Raw genomic sequence first — 18,041 nt, forward strand, 5'->3', positions numbered from 1 at the left:
ACATCTGGGGCGTGTAGTTTATTCGTGGCCTGAGAGCTGCGCCTGGGGCGTGTGGTTCATTCATGGCCTTGGAGCTGCGCCTGGGGTATGTGGTTCATTCGTGGCCTGAGAGCTGAGCCTGGGGTATGTGGTTCATTTGTGGCCTGAGCTGAGCCTGGGGCGTGTGGTTCATTCGTGGCCTTGGAGCTGCGCCTGGGGTATGTGGTTCATTTGTGGCCTGAGAGCTGAGCCTGGGGCGTGTGGTTCATTCGTGGCCTTGGAGCTGCGCCTGGGGTATGTGGTTCATTTGTGGCCTGAGAGCTGAGCCTGGGGTGTGTGGTTCATTCGTGGCCAGGGAGCTGTGCCTGGGGTGTGTGGTCCACTCGTGGCCTGAGAGCTGCGCCTGGGGCGTGTGGTCCACTCGTGGCCCGGGAGCTGAGCCTGGGGCTGGGGCCTCTGGGGTGAACCTAGGTTCAAGCAAACTGAAAACCATGGCCCTGCAGTGGTCTCTTCAGGAAGTTTTGCATCAACTTCTTATTCTTGGGGAGCTTGAGGCTCCGGGTGGCAAACCTGGCTCCAGCGCAACCTCTGTGGAGCAGGGTTTGTTCTGGCTGCCTCTGCTGGCTCCAGACCCGGAGCCCAGTGGGCCTGTGGCTTCAGCCTCACCTACTGCTTTGCATTTCTGTTCTCTTGGACATTTTAATCTTGTTTTTGAAGCTGGCCATGTCTTTTTGGTCTTTTGTTCTTATATTTCGTCTGCCCTGGCTCTGTTTGCAGCAGAGTAGACGCATCGAAGTGTGAGCTCACTGTGCTCTCTTGACTGGAGGAAATCCTTGACTAAATCACCAGAGATTCCTTTCAGTTCTCCATTCAAAGATGGTAATCCACCAAGTAGATCTTCATAGTGGTGATGTTTTACCTCTGTATTGGAGACAGCATGCTGTATTCAGTATTATTTTCCCCAGAAGACTGTCTTGGAAATCTTCTTAGAGAAAAGAGCAGCCCACTACCCTGCAAGTTATTCTGTCTGTAGTGTCCCCAGCACGTCTCCCTCTCTGAAATTATCTTATTTATCTGTGCACACATTTGTCTCTCCCGCTGGGATCTAAGCTCCATGAGAAAAGAAACTTTCTCTGTCATTTCCCTTTTGTGCTCCCAGCCCCTTTATGATAGTGTCTGTCATGTGGCAGATAGCCAATAGTGTTCTGATAAATTACTGAATCAGGGGCCCGCCCAGTGGCTTAGTAATTAAGTTTGCACACTCTGCTTTGGTGGCCCAGGGTTCATAAGTTTGGATCCCAGGCACAAACCTGCACACCGCTCCTCAAGCCACGCTGCGCTGGCATCCCATGTACAAAATAGAGGAAGATTGGCGCAGATCTTAGCTCAGCAAAAATCTTCTTCAAGCTCAGGGCCAATCTTCCTCACACACACACACACAAATTACTGAATCAGTCACTGAAACCTGCCTGTGCCTCCTTAATTCCATGGTCGTGCTGAGAGACGCCTGCCTCATAGCTTCTCACGAGGATAGGGAAGCAGGTGTTGGGCTGTAGCAGCTATGTAGAGCGGCCACTGTCGTCTGATGCCTGCTTTCATTCATGAAAACCGAATCATTGAGCACCTGCTCGATGCCAGGTGCTGACGTCCAGGTGTTTGTATCGCATTCACTTTTTACAGCCCTCTTTTGTGTGTTGCCTCCTGTCTGTTGTCAGTCATTGGATTTCATGTGAATCTCAGAGATGAACAGAGAAGGCAGCTGATGCCTCTGAGTGGATGGAATGGAGGTGGTGGGCTGGCCGCCTTCTGCCTCATTGTGAGGGAGGCTGAGGCTTTGGGGTAGGCCAGAGGTGGGCGAGGCCCCCCCCTCACAGAGCTTCTGTTCTGGCGGGCAACGGACTTGTGCTCTCTGAACACCAGTCACTTCCTTCCTAGACAACAGCTTAGTCGTATTGCAAATTGATGGGACTACGGAAGGAGGCCCCCACACCCGCAGTCTTTCTTCTTGTGTGTGAACAGTCTCTGTAGCCTAAGGAAGCCGCCATGTAAGGAAGCTTTAGCTCTGTGTCCCGCCCCTGATGTAGACATCTGTGCTGGCATGGGCCCAGGAGCCGCGGGCGAGCGCCCAGAGGAGGCGTCCTGTTGGTGGTGGACGTGTGCCGGGGCCTCCTCTTCTGCCGCCCTCGGGCCCAGTGGGGCACACTGCAGAGACTCGCCGCAGTTTTGCTTTTAGACGTCATCTTCCGGCTCGACTGGAACTATTGGCCAATAAATGGCAGGTCCGGGGCCCTGGGAGTGCTCCTGTTCTGGCTGCTTCATCATGCCAGACCATCTTCTGTGGTTGCAACAGGGATGGTTACTGGTAAAGTGCGGGCTGCTAAGGGCCCGGCACAGATTAGCCATGCTTGCATTCCTGGGACTCCGCCTCAGCAGCAGCCTTTGAAGAATCCACGAGAAATCCCCAGCATTTAGTCTCACTGTTTGTATTTAGTTTTTCTGAAGTGTTGGCATTCCACAGGCATTCGAGAAACCTTCTTGGCATTTTTAGATATTCTCAGCCGTCTTGGTAGCCAAGTTACTACTCCTCTCCATTCTATAGGTAAGGAGAAAATAAGAAAAGGATGGCAACTTGCTCAAGCTTGCAGGCCTCTCAGTGGTTGAGCTGGTGTGACAACTCAGCTCTCAGGTGGTTAGCCCGTCGCCAGGCCCCGTCAGCCTGGCACTTCCCTCGGAGCAGTGTGGTCCTTTAAAACCCAGCCTTCCCTCAGGCACTGTCATATGGTCAGCTGTTCATTACTGACCCCCCTGATGGGGCTTCAGAAAGGTTTCAGGCCTGGGGAGTAGCATTGTCAAGTAAGTGGGCTGGAAGAGACGTCGGTTCTTGTCCTAACTACTGTTTTTGAGCAATTCAAACCCATATGCTGAAGCCATGTGTGTTAGTGTGTGGTTAGGAGTGTGGCACCATCGTGTGTTAGTGTGTGGTTAGCAGTGTAATGCCATAGTGTGTTAGTGTGTGGTTAGGAGGGTGGCACCATCATGTGTTAGTGTGTGGTTAGGAGTGTGATGCCATCGTGTGTTAGTGTGTGGTTAGGAGGGTGGCACCATCGTGTGTTAGTGTGTGGTTAGGAATGTGACGCCATAGTGTGTTAGTGTGTGGTTAGGAGTGTGACGCCATCGTGTGTTAGTGTGTGGTTAGGAGGATGGCGCCATCGTCTGTTAGTGTATGGTTAGAAGAGGGACACCATCGTGTGTTAGTGTGTGCTTAGGAGGGTGACGCCATAGTGTGTTAGTGTGTGGTTAGGAGTGTGACGCCATAGTGTGTTAGTGTGTGGTTAGGAGGGTGACGCCATAGTGTGTTAGTGTGTGGTTAGCAGAGTGTGACGCCATAGTGTGTGCTTAGAAGGAAGAAGCTCACCACTTGCAGTTACGCCGACTTAGGTTCATGGCCCCTTTAGTCATTGACTAGCTTTGTGCTGTTGGTCATGAGAAGTAGTAAGTGGCACCCAGACCCTAGAGTGGTGCATTAGTGCCCGGGGCCCTTAGCACGGGGCAGCTGGCGAGCAGCTGACGTTATTCCTCCATGCACGCACCAAGCCTGTCCTCTAGAGTTCTCAGGCCCCCGGGCAGAGGCAGGTCTTGGGGCCTCATCCCAGAAAGGTCCTCAGAGGCTCCGGGGACGTGGGTGTCCCAGTGAAGAGGACACGTGTTCCTGCTTTGCCGTGATGGAAGTGTCCCTTTGTGGGGCGTCTGTGATCCTGCCTGTTTCTGTAGGGGTTTCCTTTAACCTTCTGTGGAGCCCTGTGGGATGACACTTCTGTTGCAGGTTTACCTGTTGTACCTGAGCAAGCTGGAACCTGGTGGAGGTAGGGAACTGAGGTGACCCAACTAGTTAAGGGTGGGGTGGGTTCAACCCAGGCTTGCTGGCTCCAGGTTACTCGCCCAATCCCTTCAGCCTAACTGCAGCCTTGAGGGAGGGTCGCCAGCTGGTGCCCCAGCAGTTCTGTTCATTCCCCATCAGATGGGTGAGGGAGCAGTGTCCCCTCCAGCTCCTGGGCTTCTGATCCCGCTCACCTTTCAGATCCCTGACCCCTGAAGCAGGGTGTTGGCCTTACCAGAAGAAGGGCATTTTGGCGTTCCTGCCTCTTATAGCTGAGAGCATTAGTTGGTGGCACGTTGTGGTGCCAGGTGTGAGCACTCCATGGCCAGAGAAGAGCTCTGGCCCTTCTGGCCTGTGTGGCCTCAAGGCAGTGTGACTTCCTGGCCAGGCCCTGCATCTGCCGAGCTTCAGACCCCAGCTCCTCCCTCATAGCTGTGAGCTTTGGGGCAGTCACTTAGCCCTCTACTTCTTCCTCTATAACGGGGGTCGTCATAATCCTACCTACCTTCTAGAGAAGTTGTAAGGGTCCAGTGGGAGAATCTGTGGGAAGCACCTGGGGCTGTACTTGCGCATCATAAGCGCTCAGTGAATGCTAGTGCTCGTCACCTGTGAAACGGTGCTGCAGTTTCCTGCCTTGGAGGTGTGTGGTGATGAAACACAAGACGTGTAAGCGAGCTGGCACAGCACAGGCTTCAGTTCACCCTCGCTGCCATTCTCATTGTGAACGTTGCTGTGAGCAGAAGTCACTGTTGGTTTCTCCCTGCAGCCCCAGCCCAGCACGCTGCTGCCAGCTAACGGGAGCTTTGTTCTCTTCCAACCAGGTCAGGGAGCTGGAGAGCCGAGAGGCAGAGCTGAGACACCGCGACACCTTCTATAAGGAGCAACTGGGGCGCATTGAGAGGAAGGTAAGGCTGGTGCTGGCTCCCTTTTCTGGGGCCAGGTCCTAAAGGCGCCTGACAGAATCCACCGCCTCGTGGGGAGAGGGGCTCGCCAGCTCCCTGCAGACATGCCCTCCCGCACGCTGCAGCGAGCACCACACCCCCAACCTTTCAACAAGTTGCATTCACAGAGATAATTGGTTTTTAATTGGCCCCCATTTTGTTGAATGTGGCTGGCTCTGCTATAGTTCAATTTAGAAGAAATTCCCTTCTACCACAGGGCGGTGCTGAGACCCGGTTTACTTTCTCACTTCAGTTAAGCCACACTGGATAAAAATAATAATAACGTGAAGTCTTGCCATACAAATATATTAAAGTTGTGTTATTGATTTTCTCCTGGGAGTCGGGAGATCAAAGTGCACCATGGCTACACACAGCCTCCTTTTCTAAGAATAAGCCTTTGAAATGAATGAGATTCAAAGACACACCATCTTTCCTTTTTCTTAAGCCTACACCAACTCTTGAAAATTCATTTGATAACTTGCTTACTTTTTTGAGGGGCTTAATTTGTTGATCATGTTAGATTTTTCAAAGAAACGGCTTAAAACGTGGGAGCGGATGGTTGAGAGGTTAAAAAAATTGTTCTCCCTCATGCCCAAGACAGCATGCCAAGCAACCTGAGCCATCAGCTTATTGCAGGCAAATCTTCGAGAATCGTTTGTCACAGTTTGGGAGCTTTGAAATTGACAGTGTGCTAGAGGGGCCTGATTTCCAAGGGGGTTTTCTCCTGTGGCACTCCACGCGGATCGTGCTTTTCTGGATTTCCAGGCAATGGGGACAGGAGGGAGGTTCCTCCTGCTCTGTGGACACCCTCCTGTCCGTCCCCTGCAGGGGTTTAGGGGACAGCCAGCATTGTGATGTGAACATGAAGCTCTATGGTGACAGCCCCGTAGTCCTGAGGGTTGGCATTGCACCCTGAGCCACTTATAGAGATGGCCCTTAACAAGCAAATGTTTCCTGAATAGACTCCTGCCCAGGTTTGACTATAGCTGTAATGACAAGGATTATGATTTGAGATCCTGGAAAAGGGTAAAAAAATGCCACCAGCCATAGCTCTAATTGCCACAGTCGCCCATATGCTCGTAGGCACAGAATTTTTTATGTGTGCGATTCTGTGGTCTCCCGCTGTGCTCCTCTCTCTGAGTTTGGCTCCTAGAAGCCTTGTGTGTGTGTCTGTTTGGGGTGGAAGGGAAGTAACCTCACAGCATTTTTCCTCCCCTAAAATCTGTCTCTTCCCCTTGTCACTGTCCATTCTCATCTCTACTCCAGCTCTCCTCCTTAAAACATCCTCTGCTTTGCTGAAGGAAAGGAGATTCTCCTGGACAAGCCCTGTCTCATCTGTTCTTCCCCACTCTTCATAGTGAGATCCAGACTCCTTCCAGATGCAGATGTAGGCTTTTTTGTTTTTAAATGAGGTTTTCCTACATGATCGTGAACAGTTATTGAATGCTTCCAGAAGGAAGTGCAAAAACAGGATCTCCTTTCCGCCTCTTAAACGCCAGCATTTTGCTGGTGACAATACAAAAAAGGAAAGCACTTCCAACATCCCAGGAGCTGGAGGTGGGAAGGAGATGGAGATGGAAGGGAGGGAGAAAGGGGAACAGAGAGGCTCAGTTGTGAGGCTTACTTGTATCCGTTTTGAAAAAGGTTTTCCATCTTCTCCCTAGATGATTTTATTCCTGTAATGGCTGGGAAGGTGGAAGACACAGCATCCAACAATCTTTTTTGTTCGCCGTTGCTTTTATGTAATTCTGCTTTCCTTTGTTGAATACTCTTGGACCTTGACATTTTCAGCTCCTGTACACACAGCTTCAGGCCTTCTAGTCATCAAGTGCCTTTCCTTTTCATTCCCATTTCCTTTTAAGTTTAGAAATTGATGGTGAAAACCTGTTCAGGAGAAACTTGGAACAGCTGCTGAATCGTCCTTGACCACCCGAAATAGTTGGGAGCGTGGTCACGGGGGAGGGAAGGTTGGGATGGAGGAGGTGGAGGCCTGGGTTCATGGAGGCACCACGGCGTGTCCGCCGGCCTCCGGCTGGAACCCTGTTGCCCTTCTGCCTGTAGGATGCTGTTCCAGGTTGGCCCGTTGTGCTTGGCAGGTAGGGAAAGCCTGCACAGAATCCAGACTCGTTGTCGAGAGGGAGGAGACTTCTTGACCCTTTTGTACTGCAGTATCTATCCTCTGGATGATTATTCTTGAGTGTGGAAATCATATTCTGTAGGGCTCCTTGCTTTATAATCTTTCTGAGTAATTGTTCTTCACGCCCACACAGCAAGTCTAAGTGAGGGGGCTTTTCCATGTTGCCACAGAAAACAGTGAGCTGCTGGGGGTGCAGGGGCCTTGTGAGGGTCTTTTGGTACCTGGCAGCAAACCCCAGACTTGGTGTTCACACACAGGTTGTGGAGCAGAGGGCAGCACGGGTTAGTGATGGACCTGGGCCTGTGTGCAGCTCTTCACCGTCACTCTCTGCAGCTACCGCACTTCCTCACGTCTCAGCTTCTTCTTTTTCTTCTTTTTTTCTTTTTTCCCCAGGAAGATTGTCCCTGTGCTACTTCCATGCCAGTCTTCCTCTATTTTGTATGTGGGATGCTGCCACAGCAGGGCTTGATGAACAGTGCATAGGTCTGCACCCAGGATCTGAATCCACAAATCCTGGGCCGCCGAAGTGGAGAGCACAAAATTAACCACAATACTCCTGGGCCAACCCCCACATCTCAGCTTCTCCATCTTTAAAATGGAGATACTAATGCCTTCTGCAGGGAGTTGATAGGGGCAGCAGGGGGTAACATCTGCAAAGGTGTTATCATATGCTAGGTGCCTGGCAAGTGCTGACTTCACTCTCTAGCACATGGTGGTCCTGAGGGTTCTATTTCCAATCATAATGCTCCAGGGTTGGATTTGATGGATGAATGTGTGCACGTGCACGCACGTGCATGTGTGCTGGGATGGATTTTATCTTCAAGGATGGCCCGCTCTGCAGGATGGAGAAGCCTCCTCTCCAAGCCTCGTTGGGCTTTTCTCGGATTCCTGCCATGGTGCCCATCAGTCCTTCAGTGTGCAGAGCAGTGTGGGGACCATGTGGGTGTTTCTCACGTGCCTGTGAGAGAGAGCAAGGCCCTTTCCCATTTCCATATGTGAGGCATATGGCCTAGGGAGATGCAACTCTCTGCCACCTGTGACTGTCAGAGTCATGGCCGCTGAACCTCTGGCCATGTTAACTGGTCTCCCAGAGCGTTTGCTCACCTGCCACTTTGTGATTTCCTGTGGAAACAAAAGAACCAGGAGTGGGCTCCACGTACACCACGCCTGCGTCCAGCTATCATGGGGATCAGGGAGACTTGTGCCCCTTCAGAACCAGCACACTGTTGTCTTTTAGCAGAAACCTCGGTGCTGAGTGGCTCTGAACTAGACCCTGACAGCTGTTGAGCTGACCACTCAGGCTGGCCAAGGGTGTCGCCTGCCTTCGTCCATGGGGCCGACTAGGGTCGGGGACGAGCAGGATTTGGAGTCCAGCAGGCTGCAGTCCTGGTTCTGAGTCAGTAACTTAACAGCCTTGTGACTCTGAGCAGAGTGTTTAAATTCCATAGCCTCAGTTTTCTTATCTTTGAAATGGGAATTTTAAGACTAACCTGCCGATTGTTTTGGGGGTGAGTGACCATTTGTATGAAAGTAACTGAGATAGAAATATTTGATTCTCTTTTGTGTTATTTCCATCCTCTTTCCCCTTCTTTAATAAATGCATGGCCATTCATTAATCCCACATTCACTGATTTTGTTAAATGCCCAGAGATGGTTCAGACAGTAGGGGGTCCTGCCTCACATGTTCACAATCCAGTTTGGGAGGGGAGGGAGGTGTTGAGGATTAGGACCCCAGACGGGACGGTGCGCGAGAGCTATTTCCTGTGACCAGGGGACCTGCTGGCTTTGTAAAAAGGGTCTCACTTTTACCAAACTCAGCAACTGCAAGGTAGAGGGGGCATTTTCCAGGTCGAGCTTCAAAGACTGAGGCAGGGAGAAATTTGGGAATGATGTGTGTTCTTCCTGGATTTGGGGCTCTTTCTCTCGGAATGTGAATCTGCCTTCCTGCCGCTGTTGGGAGCACACACCATCCCGGCTTTCTCCTGGTTTTCTGTTTGCTTCTACTCAGGTTTTCTTTTCTTAAGGAACAACTGTCGTGTGATCCTGCCAAAGCCTGAGCCTTCTCAGTGACAGCACTGAACAGCCCCTGCCTGGTGTCCCTAGGGGTGTCAATTGAGTCTGTTCAGGAAAACAGGAGCTGCCGTAGGGTTCAGAGGAGGAGGAGTTAAATACGGGAAATTCTACTTCACAGGAGAAGATGGCCCGCTGGTCAGGAATTTGTGAAAAGGGCCCAGCCTCACCCACGCCAGGGAAATGCAGTTACAGCCACAGGGAATGCCATGGCGTACTCAGTGGAATGGCTAACATGGGCATGATGGACACAAGAGCTGTGGTTTAACCGGAGCTGTCAAATACTGCTGGCGTGGGTGTCAGTTAGCAAAGCCACCTTGGGAAACTGTTATCCAATGTCTGTTGAAGCTGCACGTAGGTATACCCCATGACCCAGCAGTTGTATCCCCAACAGAAATGTGTCCCTAGGTTCACCAAGAGAAATGCTGTGGGATTTTCATTGCTGCATCATTCATGATAGCCCCAAACTGTCAACAGTAGAGTGGATAAACATGGGAGTTGTCGCAGTGGAGGCCCGCACAGGAATGAGAATGAACAAGCCGCTGCCACAGGCAGTGATGTGAGTGACTCTCCCCAGAAGAACACTAAGCTAAAGGGCCAGACATAGAGGTGCACACACACTCTGGATGGGTCCATTTCTACGAGGTTCAAACAGAGTGAAACTAATCTGTAGTGTTAGAAAGTGGATAATGGTGCCCTTTGGGGAACAGTGACTAAGGGAACACGCACGCAGGGGTGAGGGGCTAAGGTTCCCTTTCCTGATGGGGGTGCTGGTTACAGAGGTGTGTTCACTAGTGAGAATTCATCAAACTGTGTTTGGAAGGTTTTCCACTTCTCTGTCAGTATGTGTTATACTTAATAAAAAATCCAGTGCAGCTAAGGAAGGCAGGCCTGTCTGCAGGCACCAGCAGCATCACGCAGCACCCCTCTTCCGCACTCCCCCAGGACCTATGTCCCTGTCTTGTGTTCTAGCACTCACCACGCTGTCTCGCAGCTGCTGGCGTCTGTGGCTTTCTCCCTTCCAGCCTGTGAGGGTCTGGGAGCTCCAGGTCCTTGCTGCTCTAATTCGTCAGGGTGGGTGCAAGGTCTGGCATGGAAGAGGTGCTCAGTAAATGTTCGCAAGAATAAAGAAAGGAAAGCACGTGTGCTCAAGCAGGAGGGAGTGATACAGTGGGGGTTCCAGGAGGAGAAAGAGGGAGCTTTTGCTGAGGCCTTCTTGGCGGAAGTTGTGTTTGGAGAATGAACAGGATACAGCGGTCAGCCCATGGGCAGGGCATGGAGAAGGTGGGCCTTCTGGATGGAGACCTCAGCTGAGGTGCTTCATGTAGCATTTGGTAGTGGATGGTAAAGCTGCGAAAATAAAGTTGGGGTCAGAATGTGAGGGGCTTTGGATGATTGGCTGATAAGAGTGGCTTTCCTTTAGGATAACATTGGGAGTTCTCGAAGGGCTATAAGCTGGACAGAGATTTGAGCTTGAATGTTCAGAATTTAGGTGCCATTAGAGAAAGAGAAAAATTCAAGTGAGCCACTACCCGTGGTGAAGGTCACCAGTTTAATTGTAGACATGCACATAGGAAGTGGAGATGACCAGCAGATGATTGAGAAGTGTCAGACATAGAGTTCTGTGTCCTACAAGATGACAACCACTACACTTTTGTGGACTTATGCTATGTGCCAGGCTCTTTTACAGAAGTTATCACTAATCTTTGCAGCAACCCTGCAAGGTAGATTATGTTACACAATTTACGAATGAAGAGACTGAGAATCAGGTTAAATGAGCTGCCAGAAGCCATGCAGCTGATGGATGAAGTCAGAGCTCCAAGTCTCTGCTCTTTCCACCACACCGCACTGCCTCCCAGCTCAGCTCAGAGAGAAGAGCTTCAGGAGAATGTGGACAACAGGGCCAAATGCTGCAGGTCACAGAGGACTAGAATTGAGAAGAGGCCTCTTCGTTGCCTTCTGAAGGACATGTGGACATGTGAGTTATGTTGAGGGAGCCTCTTCAGGACTGCAGTGGAGACTGAAGCTGGGTTACATGTAGATTTAGGGCCTGCAGTGAAGGCGGGAAGTGGAGGAAACAGGTATGGACCGCTCTTTCAAGAATTTCATCAAAGAGAGAACATTGGTAGTTAAGAGGGAGTGACTTGAGCATATTTTTGGGAGGAGAATTCGTGACATCTCTCTGAGAGGGGGATCTGGTGGAAGCCAGGTCCCAAAGGTCATTGGAGGGCATGAGTGGGAAGGGCTGCCCTTATCCGGGAGGAGCTTTCTCAGAGGACTCGCCCTCTGACTCGAGAGGTGGAATGATTGCCAGCCATGTGGTGAGTGAGGGTGTCTTGTTGGAAGAACTGCTGACTTGCCAACTGCTCTGAGTGGCCAGCAGACATTTTTCCTGAGTGTGGGGAGGCTTGCTTTGTGTCAGGCCCAAAGTCAGTACCAGAGAGTTAGAGAGGGGCTCGCCATTTAGGATGAAAGCCTGAGACATGGTGAGTATCCCAATGTGACACGCCTGTGGAGAGAAGCTGCCAGAGCAGTGGAAATTCAGAGGAGACAGACAAAAGTGACCTGAAAATGGTAGAGCAAGAAACTGGCCTGATGGGGAAGGAGCCCACCTCCTGATCACCGTGGGCAGCAGTTCTTTACCTGCTCAGCTGACTGGTCTGAGCCCAAAGGACATCTGAAGATTATTGAGTCTAGAAGTTCTTCATCAGGTGAGCTAAGAAGGATGCTGCATACCAGCCACTCCACTAGTACCACTTTTGGTAATGCTACCAGCATAAACGTGACTGTGCTTAACGGTGTACTGGAAGTGATAAGTGAAAGAGCATATTGCTTAGAGATTTAGGGTGGCCTTTTTTTAGTAAGAACAGGTTTTTATACGTATGCTGGTGGGACCCTGGGCCTTTGATAAGTATGATCAGTGAGCCAGGAACAAACGAAGAAATTGAGAACCACTGATCCAATCCACTTCTTTTCACAGATAAGAAAACAGCCCTCAGGCAGCTAAGTGGTTTGAGAATCACTTGGTATAGTAAGTGCTGCGTCTTTAGATCTCGGGACCTGGGTTTGAATTACAGCATCACCAACTACTAGCTTTATAGGCTTCATCAAGTCATTTAAGCCCTTAAGCCTTGGAAGTTTTCATCTTTACAAGGGGGGGCAGTAATAATTACACTTTCAGGGTAATAAAGGACATAACGTAGAACCTAGACTATTGTAATATATTGTACTATAAATGGTAGCTGCCATTTCTATTACCAGCCGGATATAACAATATAACTGCTGTTTTCCTCATTGTCCCCAGAGGTCACACAGCTGGTTAATAGTATAACCAGCACTCTAGTTCCTTGCAGCTCTATCCAGTAGTCTTATAGTTTTTCCACTATAGGGTGAGAGTAGTGGTTAATCACAGTCTCTGAAGTTAGATGCTTTTAAATCTTGGCTTCCACCACCACCACCTCCACAATCATTGCATCCACCATCACCTCCACCTCTCCCTCCTCTACTTCCACCACAGCCATCACCATCACACCTTCTACCTCCATCACCATCACCTCCACCACCACCTCCAACTTCACCACCGCCACCTCCATGACCATTACCACCACCACCTCCACAATCATTACATCCACCATCACCTCCACCTCTCCCTCCTCTACTTCCACCACAGCCATCACCATCACACCTTCTACCTCCATCACCATCACCTCCACCACCACCTCCAACTTCACCACCGCCACCTCCATGACCATTACCACCACCACCTCCACAATCATTACATCCACCATCACCTCCACCACCTCCAACTTCACCACCATCACCTCCATGACTATTACCACCACCATAACCTCTATCTCAATCTCCTCTGCCTCCACCACCATCATCACCACTACACCTTCCACCTCCACCACACTCACCTCCACCACCACCACCACCTCCACCTCCACCTCTACCACCTCCCCCTCCACCAGCACCTCCACATCATCCCAGCTTCCTTGCTTCTACTCTGTGCATTGCTTCTGGTATGTTTTCTAAAGACCTGTTACTTTACCTCACAGTCTCATCTCATGCTTTGCAGAAATCATCCAGTTTATCTCACAGTTGCCTCTGAGGTGAGGAGGGAGGAGAGACTCCTCCCTCTGTTACGCATTTGGAGAGTCTGTGGCTTTCCTGGGCCTTGCAGCCGGGCATCCTTGGGATAGATGTCTGAGCCAGGGACTCCACTGAACTGATGGTCCACCTCGTCTTTCCTACACACAGTACCTGAGTTACGTCACTTGGGTTTTGTGGCAGTGGGTGTTGGAAATGGGGGGAGGAGCGTTTATCACAAATGAACATGAGGACACTCAGAGAGGTTAAGGGATGACATAAGGTTTCACAGACGTTAAACTTCAGATCCCAGATTTGGACATGTCTTTCTGAATCCGTGTCTGTAGAATAGGAATAATAGTAGTTCCTATCTCATAGGCTAGTTCTGAGAATTAAATTAATTGATACAATATTGCTAACAAACTCTTCCTCTCTGTCTCCAAAGCTGGTTTTCTTGGTGCTCAGTTACTGACATTTGCTGAGTGCTCCCTAAGTGCAAAGCAGTGGCCAAGCACCTCACCTGGACTGCCTCCTTTGACCTTCACAATGATCCGGTGAACTGGGTGATAAAGTGACAACTGACTTGGTTTGAGTCATTGCTGTGAAAGTGCTAGGTGTGCTCTAAGCGCATTTCATGTACTAATTCATTACATCATCAAGTCAGTCCTATGAGGGAGGAACTGCTGTCAGCCCTATTTTACAGATAAACAAATAGGCTTTGAAATTGGCAGCACTTGTCCTGGGAATGATTTGGGATGGTAGGGAGCAGTCAGGGTTCGCTGCCCCTAGGCCCTGCCAGGCTAATTCAGGGGATGCCTTGTCCATCAGTTGACCGCACTGGTCAGCTACTCCGAGTATTGTTTGAATCTGTATTAAAATGACCTAGAGCGGAATTTAAGTAGACTAGTACAATGAACCTCTATGTTTCTATCCCCCAGACTGAACAATTTGGCCACATTTGCTCATCTCTCTCCCTTTTTTCTCCTTTGTTCTTTGCTTAAGTACCTTACAGCAAATCCCAGTGACCACGACATTTCCCTCTACATATTTCAATATGTGTCTCTAAAAAGTGTGGACATTTTCTCACATAACTACAGTATTGTTATCTTGCCTCAGAGAATTAACATTGATTTCCCCAAAATATGTTTTTCAGGGTTTTTGTTTGTTTATTCTGGTGTAAGTCAGGATCCAGCAGAATCACCAGGTTGCAGTTGGTTCTTAGGCTGTCAAATCTCTTATCACTTAGACAGACCCTATTCCCTCCCCCACCTTTTTTTTTTTGAGGAAGATTAGCCCTGAGCTAACATCTGCTGCCAATACTCCTCTTTTTACTGAAGAAGACTGGCCCTGAGCAACATCTCTGCCTATCTTTCTCTACTTTATATGTGGGACACCACCTCAGCATGGCTTGATGAGCGGTGCTAGGTCCAGGCCCTGGATCCAAACTGGTGAACCCCAAGTTGCTGAAGCGGAATGCACAAACTTAACCACTATGCCACCAGGTCGGCCCTCTTGTCCCCCTTTTTTATGCCAATGACTTACTACAAAAACTTGTTAGGTTCTTCTTGCCTTATTTCCTCTTCATTGTATCGAACCTGGTCCAGAGAAGTGAAGATAAGTGCTGCAGGGAAAGCTAACTGTACACCATGCTAGGCAAGGGCTCGTCTTCGTGGTTGAGTTGCTGTCCACCGCGGCTGATTTGTGTCATACCCTCCTTTACTGTGCTAGGGTCCTTTTAAACACAGGCTCAATCAGTCTCTCCTCTTGAAGTGGTTTCTGCACCATTCCTGGCAGCAGCTGCATTAACGTGCTGCATTTCCTGCTTCAGGGTTATTGTCTGTTGGTTTTCCCCAGCACATTAAGTCTCCTAAATAGGTACTTATGGGTTGAAGAGCCTGAAGTGCCTGTCCGTCATGTATGCAGGTTACCACCTATCCCTGCTAGGAGAGATCCAGTTATACACATAATTTTAATTAAATAGGTACTCCATGGCCTTGTCCTTTCCTTTCCTTCTCAGCTCCTCCCTTCCCAGGCTCTGTCATCTTAACTGGACCTGGTAAATTCTCTTGGGCCTTTCCTTCATCCCATGGCCACAGTGGTGGTGGGATGCTGAGAAGGGAATTTTCTATTACCCTTTGGCCTCTCTCCGCTTGTGCTCTGCCACCTCACGGCACTGGTGACCAAGTTTTATCCAGGTTGTTGAGCTAATAGCCCCTGTTCTTCCTTTGTCCTCCCTCCACAATGGCGGCCCCTTGTCTCTCTTGAAGCCATCACCTCCCCACTAGTGTCCACTTGTTGTAGGAGGACTCTTTCTTTCTAAAGCCCATCAATGACTTCCAGCTGCATTCAGGAGGAAGCTGGGTTTCCTCAGCCTGGCCTGCAGGGCTGTATGATCTGCCTGAGCCTTGCCTGTATGGCCAGACCTTCTCCTGCCACACCTGGCATGCTCCTGGTTACACGGCCTCTTCCCCACCGTTAGGATCACCCTGGAGGCCTTCTCTCACCACTTCCAGCTACCCCCTCTGTGCAGGGCTGCCACATCGCCTAAGTCACTGTTTTGTCCCTGGAGTGATCTCAGTGCCTGGTAGATGCCTGACAGGGCGCCTCAGCAGCCAGAACAGATGACAGCATAGAGCAGCCAGCAGCAGAGTCTGGGCGAGGTGCACGCAAGTGGATGGAGGTGCGTGTTGGTTGATTCCAGCAGGGGAGCCAGGACCTCTCCACCCTAAAAATCTTGCCTTGGTGCTAGGCATCATGGGAATTACCCAGCCGTCTGCTTGGAGCTTATCTAGTCATGGGGCAGTGTTGCCTTTTTTTAAAAAATTGCTTGTATTTATTTCCTAAGCAACACATATTCACACATATTCATTCATTTTGTTCTTGTAGAAAAAACAAAAATTGCAGATAAGTCCAAAGAATAAAATGGAATTTGCCAAATCAGCCCTCCACCTAGAGAGGTAAACATTATTAACATGTTGGTGAACACTGGCCAGACCTGTTTCTGTTGTGGTCATATTGGTCATGTTCCAATATTTGCACAAAAAATGGGGTCATAACCATCCACACCCTTTGGTAACCTTTTAAAAACTCAATCTATGATGAACCTTCTTTCCATGTCAAGTCTATTTCTACACTTTGCTAGTTGGATACTGGTCCTTCTTATGAATGTGCCGTAATTTACTCTACCAGTCCCTTATCATTGCACAGTTAAGTCGCTTTAGGTTTTTCCTATTAGAAAAAAAGGAGGGAGGTCTTTGACTGTCTGTATAGCTGCTTGAACTGAATCATTTTCTTAGGAAAAATACTTAGAATTAGAATGACTGGGCCATAGATCGTGTCCATCCTTCAGGCTTGTGGTTACGCCCTGCCAGGTTTGCCGTGTGGGGGGGTTGTGACAGTTCACACTTCCTCCAGCAGTAAGTGATGGTGCTGAGCTCCCTTCCTTTCATCCACATTGGCTGTTTTCCCTTTCATTTTTAAAATGAGTTACAAATGTAGTGCATGTTTGCAAGAAGTTAAGCACTATGAAAGCACACGAAGTGTGGCCCGACTCTCCAGAAGGAGGAATGCTGGTAGGTGTGCTTCCAGCCAACCCCTGCGAACCTCGGCCTTATTTGTGTGAGGAACACAGACATGGTTTGTTTTTCACAGATGGGGTCATAGTGCATTCTTTCCTAATTTACTTCTTGCACCTAATAGTACGTCTTGGGCAACTTGGTACATCAGTTCTCTGTGCACATCGGATCTACCTTATTTTCCTGACTGCATGATGGGAAATACCATTACTTATTTAACCATTTTCCTGTTAATGAACATTTAGGATTACTTTCAGTCTTTTACAATGAATTTTAATGGATACATCCAAATTTCTCTGAAGAAATAGATACCAACAAAAAGAGTTTGCAAATTGCCCCCAACACCTGTGCTGTGACAACCTTTCATCAGCCTTAAAAATTTTGCATTTCTTTAATTAATAATATGGCTGAGCATCTTTTCTTAAATTTATTATTGGCCTCTTTTAATTCTTTTGAGAGCTGTCTCTTGCTACCATTTACCCATTTTCCTATTAGATGGTTTGTCCTCTTTTTATTGATTTATGACTTCTTTATATAATTCGGATGTTAAACACTATTTGTTATATTTATTGTAAATGTCTTTTCCCCATCTGTTTGTTCTAACTTTGTAGATATAGTTTTTGGCATTTAGATATTTATGATAAGTTAAAAACTGCCCCCCGCCCCCATTTTCATTTATTTTTGTTTGCCAATTTGATGGGCAAAATGGTCTTTTGAATTTGTACCTTTTTATTACTGATTGAGTGATTGTGTTCACTGCTTTATGAAACTCTGTTTGTCTGCTGTGTTCACAGTCATAATCTCCCATCTGACGGGGCTTCTACCTGATGCAGGATGTTCTCCTGCTGCCTCCCCCACTGATGATTATTGAACCAGTGACTGGATACCTGCAGCTTGGAAAAGCACAGGATTTGGCTTCACACCTGGGTCTGACTCCTTACCTCAGCTCTGGCTAACTGTGTGACCCTAGGCAAATAGTTCTTAGGCAAATAGACCTTAGCTAGCTTTTCTAAGCCTAGATTCCTTGTTCTTCAGGCATTAATAACAGTGACCGTATTGGGTTGTTGCCAAGGACTGTGAACATGCCTATTACGTGTGTGTGGGTGTCCGGTTGTGTTGTTCCTCCTGGGTCGTCCATCCCCTTTGATGGGCAACTGCAGTTGCTGTCTATGTCGAAGTCAGCTCAGGCATCCTGCATGTGACCATGACCCGGTGGTTCTGCTTCCACCCTGAGGAGTAACAGCTCTTCCAGAGCCGCACAGGACAAGCCTATGTGGCGCGTCAGAGAGAGGGAGATTAACCTCCCTCCTCCGCTCCTTCACCAGCTAAACCCTCATGCCCAGTGCTCCCAGCCGCTCCTCCCAGGAAGTAAT

At 49.2% G+C, this 18,041-nt stretch overlaps 1 protein-coding gene across 2 annotated transcripts in view; it reads left to right on the plus strand.

The window, feature by feature from the left end:
* Window positions 1–18,041, plus strand: part of CHCHD6 (coiled-coil-helix-coiled-coil-helix domain containing 6) — a 253,019-nt gene that overhangs the window by 138,330 nt on the left and 96,648 nt on the right. For both annotated transcript variants that reach the window (XR_011496584.1, XM_014846097.3), the window contains exon 5: window positions 4,678–4,761. Coding sequence is in view for 1 of the 2 variants with exons in the window: in XM_014846097.3 (XP_014701583.3) it covers window positions 4,678–4,761 (84 nt within the window). In the remaining variant the exon portion in view is untranslated. The remainder of the gene's footprint in view (window positions 1–4,677; window positions 4,762–18,041) is intronic.

This window comes from Equus asinus, chromosome 21, assembly GCF_041296235.1.
Source record: "Equus asinus isolate D_3611 breed Donkey chromosome 21, EquAss-T2T_v2, whole genome shotgun sequence".
Lineage (NCBI taxonomy): Eukaryota > Metazoa > Chordata > Mammalia > Perissodactyla > Equidae > Equus > Equus asinus.